Source organism: Motacilla alba, chromosome 4A, assembly GCF_015832195.1.
Source record: "Motacilla alba alba isolate MOTALB_02 chromosome 4A, Motacilla_alba_V1.0_pri, whole genome shotgun sequence".
In the NCBI taxonomy this organism is placed as follows: Eukaryota; Metazoa; Chordata; class Aves; order Passeriformes; family Motacillidae; genus Motacilla; species Motacilla alba.
Window position 1 is genome coordinate 13,844,559 of NC_052045.1, and position 16,054 is coordinate 13,860,612.

Consider the following 16,054-nt stretch of genomic DNA (forward strand, 5'->3'; position numbering starts at 1 on the left):
CAAACTCACACCCATCCTCCATTTAAAAGCAGATTGATTTCTGAACATTGGTGCTTATAGAGGAGGCAAAACACAGTATCATGTGCTGGAATATTAACTGAGTAGAGCTAAACTATTTAAATTGTTCCCCATGTTTTCCATGCCATCGGAAACAATACTTAGCTAATAACGTGGTATTAGGAACATGTTTGCTTGCACAAGGGGTTGGAGACTACATAACATTTGTTCATCCAGTAGAGCTTCACTAGAGCATTTCTGTAATTCTGGGAGAACTTCAATTAAGGATGAGTAAGGATGTAAGGAACCCAGTCTTTGGAAACTGTGGGAGACCTCTGCTCTGTGCTTTTCTGGCAGCAGCAGTGTTGGTGTCACAGACAGAGCAGCAGCACATAGGGCTGTACTCAGGGATGCCAGTCCCTCTTCCAGCAGCTCCACCACTGGAGCTCTCTTTGACCTCCAACACCAAGTACTTCCTCTTATATAACCATCTTAATATTTATCTTCCTCTGTGCCCTTGTTGAGACATCTTACTTTTCTTTAATGATAGTGACATTTTATTGAGTGCAATGAGATGAGGAGTGTCAGGCAGGCTCCCAGGACTCTCTCAAGGAAAGCTGATTGTGCCCTTCCCACTTTCCCAGTCAACTGAAGCACAGAGCTCTCCAGACCCAATTCCCAAGCCCTTAGGATGAGATTTTTGCCAGACCATTAGATTTCTCACCATATTAGCCAAGTTTATGTGAGGGCAGACAGCTTTGGATGGGTAGACATCAACCCAGTGCAACTGCCCTGCAAACAGGTCCTAGGGAAGCAGACAGGCCGGGTGCCCAGTGTGTGGTTTGGTTGTGCTGAAACCCACCAAAACCTGGCTGTGGAGTGTGAGATGGAATGTCATGCTGAAGGAACCTGTCTCTATGTGTGGGTGTGAAGGAACACTGCTAGGAGGGCAGAGCTCTCATTTTTTTGTGGCCTCAACACCTCTTCAAGACTTTGCTTCTGTGTCTGCCTTCTGCTCCTTCTCGTGTCCTCACAGCTCCTCTTCTGTCCCTTCCTTCCCCTTTGCAGAAGCAGCCCAGCAGTTACTCAGCCTGACTACTCAGCCCAGAGGCAGCAAAATTCAATTTATCAGTTCAATTAATTCAGTTAATAAGCAAAATTCAACAGATCAGAGAACTGGCATTGCAATCAACATCACAATCCATGTTGCTAAGTGGAGTTCCTTCGGTGAAGGGGACATGCCATTGTTATTTCCATGCTCGTATTTTATTAATATGGAAGAAACTGTTAAGGGTATTATTAAATTGAAATCTCACATAATGGGAAGTGTTCTGGAAAGATGCTGGCAAGGCTTACAAAGTTTTGCTTATTTCCCTCAAAGCTTTCACAGCTTTCAGTGTGGCTTTTTCACAAAGCTAAACTTAGAGGATTAACACTGCTCTCCTCATGGTAGTCTGTTTACCAAGGGAACTTTGGTCAAAGGGAGAAAAGTGGACAACTTCAGACTTTTCATGTCAGTGCTACTTACAGAACAAATATCCATTGGCACGGCAAGAGCCAGAAGAAGAAGAAAAGCAGCTTTCTACCTATTGTGCAATAAATCAAAAGGTTCCAGTGAATTTCTTTGAGTGTTAGCAAAATTGCTTAATCGAGGATTTCAAAGGGTGATCAAAACTGTTTTCAGTTATTCCTGACTTGCACTTGTATCATTCCAGACTGAGTCTTTCTCCCTAGTACATTCCTTTATTTAAAGGCAATAGAAAGAAGAGAAAGCAGTGAATTTCAATTATCAGAATCTTAATGTGTGGGAAATATGACTTCAATTCTTCCTCTGGAACATCTGAATAAGAGCAAATAATTGCATGTTCTTCACTAATAAAAAGCAGAGGAAAAAAGAAACAATAAGAGAACATTTTCAGAAATTGGATTTTCATTATCTGCAATAACACAGGAAGCTTATCTATGGTGAAGAAAGCCAGTCTGATTCTAATGTGGCATAAATATTTGCATGATAATAAGGTAATGTATTTTAGATTAAGTCAATGTATTGCTCACAAAGAAAAAGAGACAGCTGTGGCCATCCTTGGGAAAATGTGACTTTCTGGATGTGACTTTGTGCATATCTCAGGACTCTGCTGCTGGTTTTCTTTGAAAGGACATTTACTGTTACAGTGCAGTTACAATTGGCTGCAGACTCGCATCCAAACTCTGAGGGCGGCAGAATAGGGATGCAAGAGCTGCTAAAAAGCTTTGATCTTTAGGAATAAGTGAGAAGTCCCAAAAGGAGAACACAAAATATGCCTGGCTGCCTCACTGTGTTGTATTACTAACTCTTAAGACCTGAAAATTAAAAGAGTTTGTGAAGCACCAAGTGTATAAATGTATCAACCAAAGAGTTTTAGTACATAAATTATTCATTTATATCCCAAAATGAACTAGGTGGTGAACTTTCAAAAATCTCTTTCTTTTCAAATGTGACTAAAAATTCCAAGGCAGTGGCAAATTGTACTGGTTCTACAGCAGTGGAATCAAAGTGAACAACATAGTGCACTGACAGCACTGATCCATTATTGGAATAAAGGCTGATTGCTCAATGAAGGGGTTTACAAAACAAAACAGCTGCATCCTCAGCTACTGTAAACCAGTTCTGTGATGTCTATGGAAGTAAACACTGTTTACAGCAGGTGAGGGTCTGGATATCCTTCCTTAAATAATAAACTCTGTTTTCTTAGGAGAGAAAAAATTATCCCCTAAAGTCATGAAGATGAACGTGTTAAAAGGCTCACTGAATATTTACTTTCCTTGTTTCAGATTTCTCTGAGAATTCAAGAATAACAAATATTTTTAAGGACTACTTTGAACTACTGCTTTAGATGTATTTCTGCTGGTCCGGGACAGATGGTTTACCTTGCAGAGCCAGAAATAACGTGGATGTACCGTGTATCTTATGTTCCATAAAAATAGCCTCTAAACAATTGTCAGTAATCTAGAAGTATGAAATTGTGCATGGGATCAGAGCACATGCCCCATCCAGCCAAAAATCCCCATGTCACTGACACTCTAGAAACCAGGAAAAACATTGCTGATGTTGATATGAGCATTGTTCACATCCCATTTTATGAATCAGCAAGAAAATGAGAGCACCAGTCTTAGGACTCTCAAAATTTAGCTGGGCATAATATCCAAACATAAAGCAGAACAAAAGGCCGAGCCAGTGAATGAATTTTAGTAGGTTAATCAAAAGCAAATTTAAAAGTGGAGGTGAAGTTATGTCTCTGTTGGGTTGCATGGATGTTGTGCCACAGAGTCTTTAGTCCTACATTTAGAAATCAGCTCACTTTCATGGAAGCATCAGATTTCTAGGCATGCCATGGAAGATAGTCTGTGGAAAATGGTGGGCTTTCCCACACATAGTTGGATTTTACAGAATGTGGTTGGGCTATGTATGGAAAATATGCCCACAGTATGCATTCAATGGACAAGAGAATTATTATGGTAACCACAGAGTAGAAAGAAAGAAGTTAAAGTGGAAGGGAAGAGGCTGACAAGGAAAGTTGAATGAATTTCTTTCTCTCCCCAGAGTGCCAGGCTCTTATTTCAGCAGCTGTCTGCCACTCAGAGCCGCTCTTGGCTCGCTTGCCAGCATAAAAACTGTCAGCAATAGCCCAAATGACTTCACACAGAAAAAGGTGAATAAAAAATGTCTGGTGTGCTGAGAACTATTTTAGAAGGGATTCTATAGGGTAGAAACAGACAAGGTGGTTAACTCAGCCAGAGAGGGAAAACTGAGGAGATGGTGTACTACATATTTTCAAAGGTTTAAGAACAATCTGTAGCTTTTGCCTCCCCATTTTATTCCACATATCTCATATAATTTTACAAGGAGACAGTATCTTTTCTCTGTACAAGGTAATCTTCATGGTCTGTTTTTAACTGCAAAGACAGAAAACAAAACTAAATCTGACATGTCGACACCACATACTTAGATCAGAAAAACATATGCCAGGGAAAAGAAGCAGTACACTGTTGCTGCATTTGGATGAAGCTATAAAGGCTTTGAAAAACAATTATACTTAACGTTTCTCATCAGTAAATCCCACCAGACTAAGGCAGAAAGTATCATCCTCCTTATTTAATGATGCAGAAATTAAAGCATGGGGGCACAGGTATGCCTTGTGCAAGGTCACTGGCAGAACTAAAAAGAGAACATTATTTTTCAGTTCCCAGCAAATGAGCTTTTAACTAGGCCCACTGCTTCACTACCTACAAAATAAAACAAAAAAAAAACAAACAAAAAAAAAAAGATAATATAAACTAAGTCCTTGGTAGTTCAATTTTAGGCATTCACTATGAAATATCCATTAGGACTCTACTGCTAGGAATTATCCTCATGCATTATTTGGAGAGCAAAAAGAAGCCATGGGAAACTTAAGCCACCATCAAACAAATTTGTAAACATTGCATTACAGAAAGGAAGGCCACATCAATAAATATAAGAATTATCTACTCAGCTCTGGTAAGTAGCTTATGAGTTGGATGGTAAATATGGTTACAGAAAATACAGCTACAAACTATACCACTAATTAAGGAATGAACTGCAACATGAAGCATTTTCCCTACTTCCAGTATCTCTTCACATGAGCCATGCTTATATCTGAATGACAGTAAATCTGCTCTAACTTTAAGGCTGGGATTTCTCAAGCTCTCCAGGGGAGTCTGTCCAGTTCCCTCAACCCTTAGGAAAGCAGCCTGTGTACCATTTCCCTTTAGATGTTCCACAGAAGAGTAGGCACTTTTGTAAGCTCTTTGAGTCATAAACTCTGAATTCCTTAGTTTTCTGGTAGTCTCCTTTTAACATCTTGACAGTTAAGACAACTATAATCTACCTTTTTTTTCCCTCTTTCCCTCACCTCCACTATCTTGCACAAAAAAACCACACACAAAAAAAAAAAAAAAACCCTCTGCACAACACTGTAGTTAGAATTCCTTTTGATTCCCTAGTAATCATAATAAATCCCTCTGAAACCTGCAGAGAAAAAAAAAACAGAAATTTGAAAGGATTTTCCCAACTTTCAACTCCCTCTCTTTTTTTCTATTATAAGCTGAATATTATAAGGTTTTACACAGATACTTATTAGCATGTATGTGTTTCATGTGTTTCAAATTGGAATTCATCTGAATAAAATCAGCAGCTTAGCAGAACACAGCAGTTGTGACGGGAGCAGTAAGGCTTTGGGTAAAGCCTTGCTCGCTTGAGTGGATCACTGAGCTTCTGAAACTTCTGACTTGTTCAAGTCTCAGCTGCCTGACCCATGAGAAACTTGGCTACTTGTGAAATAACATAAAGAAAAACCAAATGTTTAGCTGATTCCATTTTACCTCCATAGCAAGAACACAGTCAGGAATAATTAAGAACTAAAATTTAGTAGACTAAACCAAAGGTTCCAAGCAAAACCTCACCCAGGAGTAAGAGATTTGATAGCCAAAAGGTTGCATCACTCAAACATCACTGAAAATCTGATCTTGAAGTATAAACTTGGAGTATGCTGACTTCAGATTTATGGGAATGACTACTGAGTCTGGAAAACTCCCAAATGGCATTTTAAGTGATGGTAAGAAGGACATAGGCATTTTTCTCTCCCCTCTGCCATTCACAGCCAGGGACTTCAGTGGGATTGTTCTTATTTAGTGATTCCTGTCACTCATGCCAATCCCAGGGCATCCCACAGAAGGCACTCAGGTGTAAAACTAACAAAGCTACTCTGCACCTACATCTGAATTCCTCAGATTTGACTGTACCCTGGAATCTTTAAAAGCCTCTCTGACAGCTTTGCTTCCTCATCATGTTGTATGTTCTTCTGTGATTAGAAGAAAATTTATGTAGTCATTACATTTTCACAGTTCTCAAACAAAATTTGTGTTCATTTCAGCTATCTGGCTAAGATGCTGGCACACATCAAATCTGTAACAAATCCCTGGGGAAAAGGACAAAACTTTATAGCATGGGGAAAAAAATGCCTTAACTCCAACTCCAACTCTCAGATGAGAGATTTTCAGAACTAAAATCAAGATGTTTTAAAATAGACTCTGTCACATTATCAGCAATCTCAAGGGGATTTTTTTCCAAGCTTTTGTATGGAAATATGTCTTATCTCAAGAGGAGATAACTGCAACAGGTCTATATACATTAGCTGTGCTTTTTCCAATGCAGAGTGCATTTTTAAAAAGGCTGTTCTGCCTCCTTCTCAGAAGATAGCTGGTGATTAACAGTTCTGGCTCTGGAGAGCAATGCACAAGCAGGGCAAGAAGACACAAGGAACCTGTGTTTTCAAGACACAAATCTACACTTGCTCTGTCACCACAAAGAATCCTGATGTTATTATACTGCATAATTTTCTAATGCTGATGTAATTTGTTATACAACAATATGTATTTACATTACCTTGACTGCTTCCTTTTTAAGATCAGCCACAATTTTTTGTGTTGCTCGTTTTGTAATTAGGTACATTCACTGATCTGAACAGTTAGCTGAGAGCTTAGTTTGTAAAAAGGACCTTAGAATTTAAAAGTCTATGGCATTAAATGCACCAACGGTTAATTAATTTCATTTTAAAGGACAGAAATAACCATTCAAAATAGCTCTGCTCTGCTATTAGCTCTGCTATTTCTCTGCTCAGAAATACCATGCAAATAGCTCTGCTCCTCCAAACTTCACCTTGTTTACTTTCTCAAACTGAATGCATAAGCAGTGCTAATATAGGTGTGTGCACCAGGGTAACCAGGGATGAGAACAAATCCTGAACACTTCAGTCTATCCTCAAGGATAAGGGAGGTGCATCTGGCCTCTAATTTCATCCCTCCAAATGGTTAACAGCATGTAACAAAATCTGCTGCTGTATTCACAGCGGTGTCCTCTGTGTTTATGATCTCAGGAAGAAAGCCACTTTTATGACGTCCTGTTTTTCAAACTTCACTCCTACTCTTGAGCCTATTTGGTCTTGAGAATGACTGCATCTCTGACTGCCACTCCAACATTTCTTTCATTCAAAACGATCTATTCATCTGTATTCATAAACATGTCAATCTACTGGTTCAAAAAAACCCAACCAACCCTTCAAGAACAAAAGAACAACAACAAAAACCTTCTCCTTAATCCACCTCCCTCATTAGCTAGGATTAAAAACCTTAGTCAAAATGATTGGCCTTGTGCCCAGAAAAGCTATGAGATCAATAATCCAAACCGACTTAATGATCCTCTTAGAAAAGAATAACTTTTGTACTTCTATGGAACACTCAGAGAAAGTGATGGGAAATGCACAAGAAGTGTCACATCATCTGCATAAGTTAATTTATGTTATTTTTAACTTCTACAGTTGGAGGAAGTCTTTGGGAAATCATTTTTTTTCTTCTTCTTCTCTGTTAAATGACATTTATTGTCTGCAAAAACAGTAATATGAAAAATCACAAACTGTATCAGTGATTAGCCTGTACGAGCCTAAGAAGTTTCATTAACATTTCCAGTATCTCATTTCACTCATGAGCAGTTTAAATTATTGTATTCCTATATAAGCTCAGTATTCTATAAGACTTTTTTTTTTTTTTTAGGCAATTTAACTTGTTGGTATCCTTATTTTGACATTACTAATTACAGCTTCAAACTTCTAAAAAGTGTGACTTTTATTTTACAAATGCAAGTGTTGGTGGAAAGAAAAAGAAACACAAACTAAGCTCTACAGTATAGCACAAGGTGGTGTTATAAAAAGTCAGTGCGTTTGTCCAAAGCAGGGTTTAAACTCCACAGGGAATGCTTCTCTCATGGACAGGAAAAAAATGTCTTGGAGTAGAGACGGGCAGATACTCAGCAGAGCATGGATGTTGCATGTGGGTGTGCTAGCTGCACTCAGCCCAGCCCGACCATTCTCTCTGTGGGAATTAGCTGTTATCAGCACTCATTATCTATCCTCTCTACACTTCCTGAAACAAAGCAGGCATATCTGTAGCCCAATTCACACCTTGCATTGTGAGCAGGAATAAATCCCCTTTGACTGGCCGGGTACCATTGCTATTTACTCTAGAGACGCCACAAAACCAGTTTGAGTTTAAAATTTTAGTGGCTAATTTTGGCAAGATTAACTCACGCTGAAGACAACTCACCAAAATGACAGCAAAGAGTGATGGGATGGCAGCGGTTTCAGCAAGTTCATCCCTTTGCTCTTGCTCAGCAGAGCTGCTTGCATAGACGCAGGTCATGCCACCTGCCCCAGGCTGGCACACAGGGAATGCTGCATGGAAGCTGAAATGCTCTGTGATTTTAGGCTTCTGTTCTCTATTCAGTGAGGGGAAGGGGGAACAGCTAAGCAGACTTTCCTCCAGCACAGCTCCCAGGAAAAACACTGGGATCAGGTGTCTTATTTGACACAGGGCTACCCAGCAATGGCAGGGCAGGAGGTGAGGACTGAGCTCAGGGTGGAGCAGGGACACCAGCTCCCTTCAGAGCTGAAACAGGTCCTGCAGAGCTCGCTAGGGAAGGAATGGACAGCCTATAGGGACAGAGGCAAGCGGAAAGATTGGGGCACGATGAGGGTTTTTGGAAGCAGGTAATAAAGATGAGGTAGGAGCTGAGCAAATGCTGGAGCCCAAAAAGGTAAAATCTGAGGGAAGACAGAGACTGCAGAAAGGAGGAGCACCACTGGAATGGCTCTGGAACAGGCTTGAGGACACAAAGAATGCTTTTTCCAAAAAGTGACATTTTTTCTGTCACTGGGGAGAAAAAGGGAAATATGTTGATAAACTTTATCTAATACTTACCCAGAAAGGTCTCAAAAAAACAAAACAAAACAAAAAAAGTATTCACGCTTTGGAAGTGTAGCACTCTTCATTTTCACTAGAAATAACTGCACAGTTTCAACAGTGCTTCAGTCTGCACTGTTTCTGTTTCTGTAAAGGTCATTAAGTTCATTTTCACAACAGAAAACTTATGAAGAAAGAAAACTATTTGCACCCCATTTTCCTGAGGGAATACAACCAACTTTGCTAACCTGGTTACATAATTTTCACAGTTCAACTTTTCAAACTGTGAAAGAAATTTTTTTTCAGACTCATTATCAAGCCACGACTCAGGCAAGCAGCTCTCCTCTAACAAGCAGCAGCTTCCAGGGCAGCACAGCTGAAGAAATGTGGAGACCTTCTATACAGCAGCTGCCAGCACACTTTCCCTGTTAAACAAATCTCTTTAAGTGTAACTGAAAAAAATCTTCTCTTTTACCTAGACACTCTATGAAAAGAATTGCCTAAAAATATGTCAGCTGAAGGGTATAAAATCAAACCTAAAACATCTACAGCAATAATAATTTTTAAGCTGGTACTAGTGATGCAAAATAAAATCTAGTCATTAAATAAATTCCACTAGGAAACCTAAGGAAATGTAAAGCAACAGCAACCTCTGTAAAGTATGGCTGTGCCTCCAAAGCAAACATCAAAGTACTGAGACTGAAGCACTAAACCCAAACAATGTAATGTTACTAAAAGAATCATTTCCCTATCTCTGTTGTTTGCAAACACTAGAACACTGAAAACACTTCTGTTGAAAGAATTAGCTTTTTTTCTGAGGGAAAAACCTTTGTAATTGGCTCTCACTCTCTGCCAAATAATAAATAATAATATCCTAGCTGCTGCCAGATGTAACATGGTACTTGTTCTGCAGGAAATACTAAATTCAGATCTGGAAAGAGTTAATAACTTTAAAGTAATACTTATACTTTTCTCAGTGTTTCAGTAATAAATGCTTTTAATTACCATGGGGAAGGAGCCATAATAAGACAATCAGTACTGGAAGCTTTCAAGCAAGTACCTTGCTCAAAGATGGATGTAACTCCAGTCATTTGTTCCAAGTTCAACTAAAGTGATACCATTTCACCTCCTCCTTGATGTGAGACCATTTTGAGGACTGATTCTTCAGTAGTTCATTGTAGCACTTCAATTTAAAACCTGATCTAATGAACAGCCATAGATGCTATGGATTCTAAACATAAAGAATTGACATGTTAGCATATTAATGTACTCAGATGTCACATAAATCATTAGAAGGCATTTTACTAAGTGACTCAGATATCTGGCAATACACATGCAAAGCCTCTTTAGCTCTTAAATATAATGCAACTTCCTTTTGGCAAAGTCCTGATTAGAACAACATTGATTGTAGTTATTTATAGCTTAAATGCTATTGCTGACAATTTCTCCAAGTTGTAGATACTGTATTATTAACTATAGTAAAGCTCTAAAAATCAGTCAGCAGAGGCCACTTCAATCTCTGCATGATAATAAAGGATTATTATGTGCAGTAACCTATTTATGAAAAGGAAACAGTGTGCTTCTTTCAGACCCCATCAATTGCTTTAATAAGGAATTGAAAAGCCTGGCCTACTTTATATGCAGATCACCATCCCAGTTGCATAAGGATTTAGAACAGACAAAACAAAACTGTTTTTGTTGTAAATAAGGGCTGTTTGTTTAAATTGCACAATAATGTTTGCATCTAAAAATTATTTAGAAGCTAATAAGGTTTAATAAAGTTTGACTGTATGCTTGTTAATAAAAATGGTTTCAATATTCTCCATGAAGGAAAAGTAAATTGAAGGTGATAATATAAAGCTTGAAGCAAAACAGGCCTGAGTTAATGGGAAAGGAGAAGACTCATTGCATTTGTTCACAGATGGGCTTAAGAAAACCAGTGTTGAGAATGGAATTCAGTTAACTTAAAACATTTTACACAATTTAAGACAGTGAACTTAAAGGTAGTTTTCTCTAACAGATTAGAATTATTGCAGTATTACTTATGCTTTAGAGACAAAAAGCACAGACATAGACACAATTCAGACTACCAAAAGTTAGTGGGATGCACAGACTGATTTCAGTTGGAGGACTCTGGAGTCCCGGGTTGAAATTTTACCTTTGGCATTGGTTCATTTGCCTGTATGTTAATAAATTTAATGAGGTGTGGGATGACCCCTGCTGGTGTCCCTGCTTCTGAAAAAAAATATGTATCTGGCAAGAAGAGGACATGTTAATTTCGGTCCAAGAAGTTACAAATATAAACTCTGTCCCAAAATGTATAAAAATACCTAATCCAATGCATAAAATATTATGAGTAATGTTCTGTTAAGTATGAAAATAATCTTAAGCCATTGAACATTACTGTGTTAGAGCTGCAATGAAATGTATTAAGGACATTAATTGTTCAGTTCACTATGACATTGTGTTAAACATCTTTTATTAATGAGCTGTTATTCCCAGCTGAGGCATTTGATAACCTCTAGTCCATTGCTAAATCCTCTCAGTTGATTTCTGTGAGTCACTCTAAACAAACCTGGAGGGAAAAAACACCCCAATAATTTACATTTGAGTCTGTAAGGTCCTAGAACTAGAGTCATTTAAAGAAGGGCAGCTTTCCTATAAATCAAACCTTCTGATTTAATGCAGCTGACATATAGATCTATTTTACAATTTTTTTTTAATTTCAAAAATACAACACATTAAAATAGGTTCAATTTATCAAAGCTAAGAGCAACAATTAAGTAATAATGTACTTAAAGTGCAAAGGCACTTTAACACAAAAAAGTGACGCCCAGTGGCTATAGTTGGTAATTGAAACAGCAGTACTGTATATTATTATTTACAAAAGAAAGTCATAGTCCAGGAAAAAAGATCTTTGGAGATCTTCTACATAATACATTAAGTTTCCATTTTTGAATGAAAAGAAAAAAAAAACAAAACAACAGAAATCCCAAAGATCCCTTCCTCATTTCCTTCAAAATCAAAAAGAATTATGCAAGATCTATTACAGAAAGATACATTTGCAATGACAGTTCCTAGAGAAGGGTCAAAAGGAGAGAGATATAGAAATAACTTAAAGGGAACGTTGTGAAAGCAACACTACATCCCTGCTATGCTGCAAGGATTCCTTTTCTCTCTCACTCCTTCTCTGATTTAAAAAAAGTGGAAATGTTGGGAATGCGACAGATGACATCAGTACTGAGTTCAGACTCAAAGAAATATGATGCTGAGCTCATTTAAAAAATTTTCTTTTGTCTCCCACCTCCCCCCTCACAGCTGACTGATCGCAGTTTGTTTTTCCAGAACTTCGAGGTAGTCTGGTTCTGTTTGTAGCTTTCCTTGGAGTAAAGGATGCTCAGGTTTAGACTGTTCTGCAAAATATTTCCTGGGAGTTCCATATAAAACAGTTTTATTTATCCTGTCCTGGTTTTGGCGTCTGGATTCATATGAAGGGGCAAACTGCCTTTTGGGTAAGGTACAAAAGTTATAATGAACTAATCCTCCAGTGGGGAGTTCCTTGACCCTTTCTGCAATATTTTGATATAGGAGCTCTGGTTCCCTTGGTGAGGACTGCTTTTCCAGCAATTCAGCTGCACTGATGGTAAATGCAAGACTGGTGGGGTCTTCTTTTTTGTGGTCAAGACTGCTATAGCTAAAGTCATGGAGATTCCTGTAATAGGCAACTGGATCCCCTTCCTTTTGCATGTAGATTGGGTTTTGGCACATCTGTCCAACAGGAGGGGGAATGTAGTTATAAACATGTCCTTCAGTTTTATCGTGGGTCTCAGTGTTGTAAGACCCATACTGGAGCTGAAATGAACTTATATCTACGTTGTTGGCACTGCTGGGCATGCTCTGCACCCCCTTCCGGCGCTTAAGGACAAAGACAAACAGACCTGCCCCAAAACAAACAGACAAAATAAACACAACCAGCAAGCCTAAAATTAGGACAGACAGCGGAACTTCGGTGTGTAATTCTGGGTAGGAGCTGGGTGAGACACCGAGATGGGGGGTATCGGTGTTCTGGTTCATGGAGAGGACAGAAGAATCTGACAAGTTGGGGTTCTCTGGGCAGATGGCTTCTTTGCTGAGAAATTTCAGATGCTCTCCAGAGTGCTTAGTGGGAGACTCGCAGATTACTTCATTGATGACTACAGGGGGATTTGACTGCTGGTTGTTCTGGTCAGTGACTTTCTCTATCCAGTTCCTCAGCCCCAGGATGTCACACGTGCAGTCCCAAGGGTTCTCTTGGAGGTCTATCTGAATCAGAGCCGAGAGCTGGTCCAAGACTCCTCTCACAGGCAGGTGTGAGAAATGGTTGTTCCTAAGGTTGAGCCTGGTGAGGGAAGTGCCTCCAAAGACATTATCAGGCAAGGATCTGAGCAGGTTGTTATTGAGAAACAACAGATGAAGATTGCTCAGAGCATCAAATGTGCGTGGCAGGATCTCCTTAATGACATTGTACTCTAGGTAGAGATATTGCAGGCTGTGCAGCCCTTCAAACATGGATCGGTACAGAACCTCAAGATAGTTGCCATTAAGATAAAGTCTGCGTAAACTTGTGAGGTTTGTAAAGGCACCTTCTTGTATCACTGCAATTCTGTTATTTCCTAGATGTAGCAAATCCAGAGAGCTGTACTCTGTCAGATCGGTTCTATAAATGACTTGCAGATAGTTACTGGTAAGGTAGAGTTTCTTTGGACTGGTTGGCCTGGGGTGCAAATCAGAGATGTTACTTATCTTTTTTTCTTGGCAGTTCACATTCAGGCCATTGTCTGAGCTCTGGGACGTACAGATGCAGCCAGCTGGGCAGGTGATGGGCACAGGAGACTTTGTCTGGTAAACCATGATAGGTCCAAATATTTGTCTGTCTTTTGACACAGAGACACGGGGGGTGGGGCGGTTCCTAGTTTTGGGTGGCCGGCTGGCTTTTGGGGCCCTGGTGGGATTGATGGCAGAGTTGGCTGTGGGCGATAGCCTCGAGATGTGTGGGTCTGGGAGGACAGGGTGTTTTTCCCTCTGGTTTGAATCACTGGAGCTTTTCCTAGGGCAGAGATCTTGCCTGGTGAGCTGGGTCACATCTTTCCCATGAAGCCTGAAGGGGGTTTCACAGACTATCTCACCCACAAACACGGTGATGGTGTCTAGCCAGGCCTTGAGCGGCAGCAAGTCGCACGTGCAGTTCCAAGGGTTTTCCTCCAGCTGGATTTCCATGATGCCTCCAATGTGCTCCAGCACACCAGCAAAAGGCATCATCTTCAGCCGGTTCCCCCGCAGGTCCAGGTGAGTGAGGAGCACAAAGCGGAAGACATTGCTAGGCAGGGACAGCAGGAGGTTGTCATTGAGGATCAGCACCTTGAGCTTGTTCAGCTTGCTGAATGCCCCCGCTTCAATGGCACTGATGTAATTGTAATCAGCCTGCAGGTACTCCAGACTCTCCAAGCCCAGGAAGGTGTCTTCCTTCAGCACTTCCAGCTTGTTGTTGTTGAGGTGCAGCCTCTTGAGGGTGCGGAGGCCGCTGAAGGCCCCCGTGCGGATCTCCTGCATGTCGTTGTTGCCCAGGTGCAGGGTCACGGCGTTGGAATAGTTGACGAACTCATTGGGGAACAGGCGGGTCAGTGCGTTCCCATTGAGAAACAGCTGGTAGATCTTGGACGGGGGCGGCAGGAGGAGGCTGATGGTTGTAAATCCCTTGTTTTCACAATTAATGTTCAGCACGTTCTCCTTTTCCTCGCAAGGGCAGCGGCTCTTGCTGCAAATGTCTTTGGCAGGTTTGCGACTCTCTGTCCACGAGATCCCAGCCACTGTTAACAAACTGAGCAACCAAACACCCTTCAGCATCTTTATGCGCCGTCGATCCCCGCTTTGGTACCTACAGTCAAACCTTTTGAGACAGGTAAGGAGAGAAAGAAGAAATCCCCAGTGAACACGGCCGGGAGCAGAGGCTGCACGGGGAGAGCGAAAGCAGGTCGGAAGGCTGGGGGGGAAGGGGAGCTGCAAGGCAGCGACTTCCAAACTCCTCTGGAATCCCCCCCTCCTCCTCCCTTCTTTTCCTCTCGGAAAGCGCCTGCGGAGCTGCTATGGGGAAAGCCCCGTCGGGGAGCTCCCCGAAACCCGGGTTCCTAGCGCCGGGCTCTCCGCCCGATCCCCCGCCCGTCGCGGCCGCCGCCTCCGCCCCGGCGGCCGCCGGCAGCACGATCCCGTCCCCGCTGCGCGTCCCACGGCCACGGCGCACCGGGCTGCCCGGCTCCCGGCGCCTGCCAGCATCTTAAACCGGGGGACACACGGACCGACAGCACACCCTCCCCGCTGCCGCGGCGCCCCCAGCCCGCGCTCCCCGCGCACCCCCGCGCTCGTACCTGCTCTCGGGGCGCCCGAGGGGGCAGTGGGGGCAGTGGCCGCCGCCGAGAGCCGCCGCGCCCGGGAGCCAGGCGCCCGGCGGCGAGCGGCATCGCCCGCTCACGCCTCAGCAGGAGGCCAGCGGGGCGCCGCCGTCCCGTCCCGTCCCGGCCGGGCCCGTCCCGGGCGCGGCCGTGCGGGAAGTTGGGCCGGGCGGGGGCCGAGAGCGGCGGCGCTGCGGGAGGGAGCCGGGGCTGAGCGCGGGCAGTGCGCGGGGCGCGGCGCGGCGCGGCGCTTTTGCCGGGTGCCCCGCGCGGAGCCGCGCTGACGTCAGCCGGGGGCGGGGGGGACACGTTTTTCCCAGCCCCCCGTCCCAGTCCCCGTCCCCCCTTCCCTTCGCGGCTCTCGCAGCCGGCTCCGCTCCCGGCTCGGCTGCTCTTCGCGGGAGCGCTCTGACAGCACCTGCAGGACAGCGCGGGCACTCGGAGCCGGGAAGGGGAATAAGGTAACGAGCGGATTTACCTGGGTCCGGAGAATTTTTGGCCCCGAGTCCCTGAATCCGCGCCCTCAAAACAGAGAGCAAGTCAAGCAGCTCCTTCGGCAAAAGGCAGCCGGCGGGCGCGCACGCACCGCACACACACCCCGCACAGACGCGCACACGCACACCGCGCGGAGACACACGCGCAGCCCGCACACAGCCTCCGCGCACGCCGCGCACCGCACACATCACACATCGCACACAGGCACAGTCTGGCTCTCCGAGCAGCGGTGCTGCAAATCCTCATCTGGCATCAGCATCGATCCCCCGCTCCGCCTGGAGCAGCCCCCTTCCCAAACTGCCGTGCCGAGCTCTGCACGGCGCATTGGTGTTCTACACATTCAGGGA

The 16,054-nt window shown here is 42.9% G+C and overlaps 1 protein-coding gene across 2 annotated transcripts; it reads right to left on the reverse strand.

Annotated features, from left to right (window-relative positions):
- Positions 1-11,489: 11,489 nt before the first annotated feature.
- SLITRK2 (SLIT and NTRK like family member 2) lies at positions 11,490-15,817 on the reverse strand. Of its 2 annotated transcripts, none has more exons than XM_038122699.1 (2): positions 15,691-15,817; positions 11,490-14,713 (listed from the first exon to the last, which is right to left on the reverse strand). In XM_038122699.1, exon 2 carries the CDS (start codon positions 14,668-14,670, stop codon positions 12,100-12,102), a length of 2,571 nt encoding a protein of 856 aa, XP_037978627.1. In that variant the 5' UTR covers positions 14,671-14,713; positions 15,691-15,817; the 3' UTR covers positions 11,490-12,099. The 2 variants fall into 2 exon arrangements, with proteins under 2 accessions (XP_037978627.1, XP_037978626.1); XM_038122698.1 differs by lacking the exon at positions 15,691-15,817 and adding an exon at positions 15,189-15,426.
- Positions 15,818-16,054: the final 237 nt, after the last annotated feature.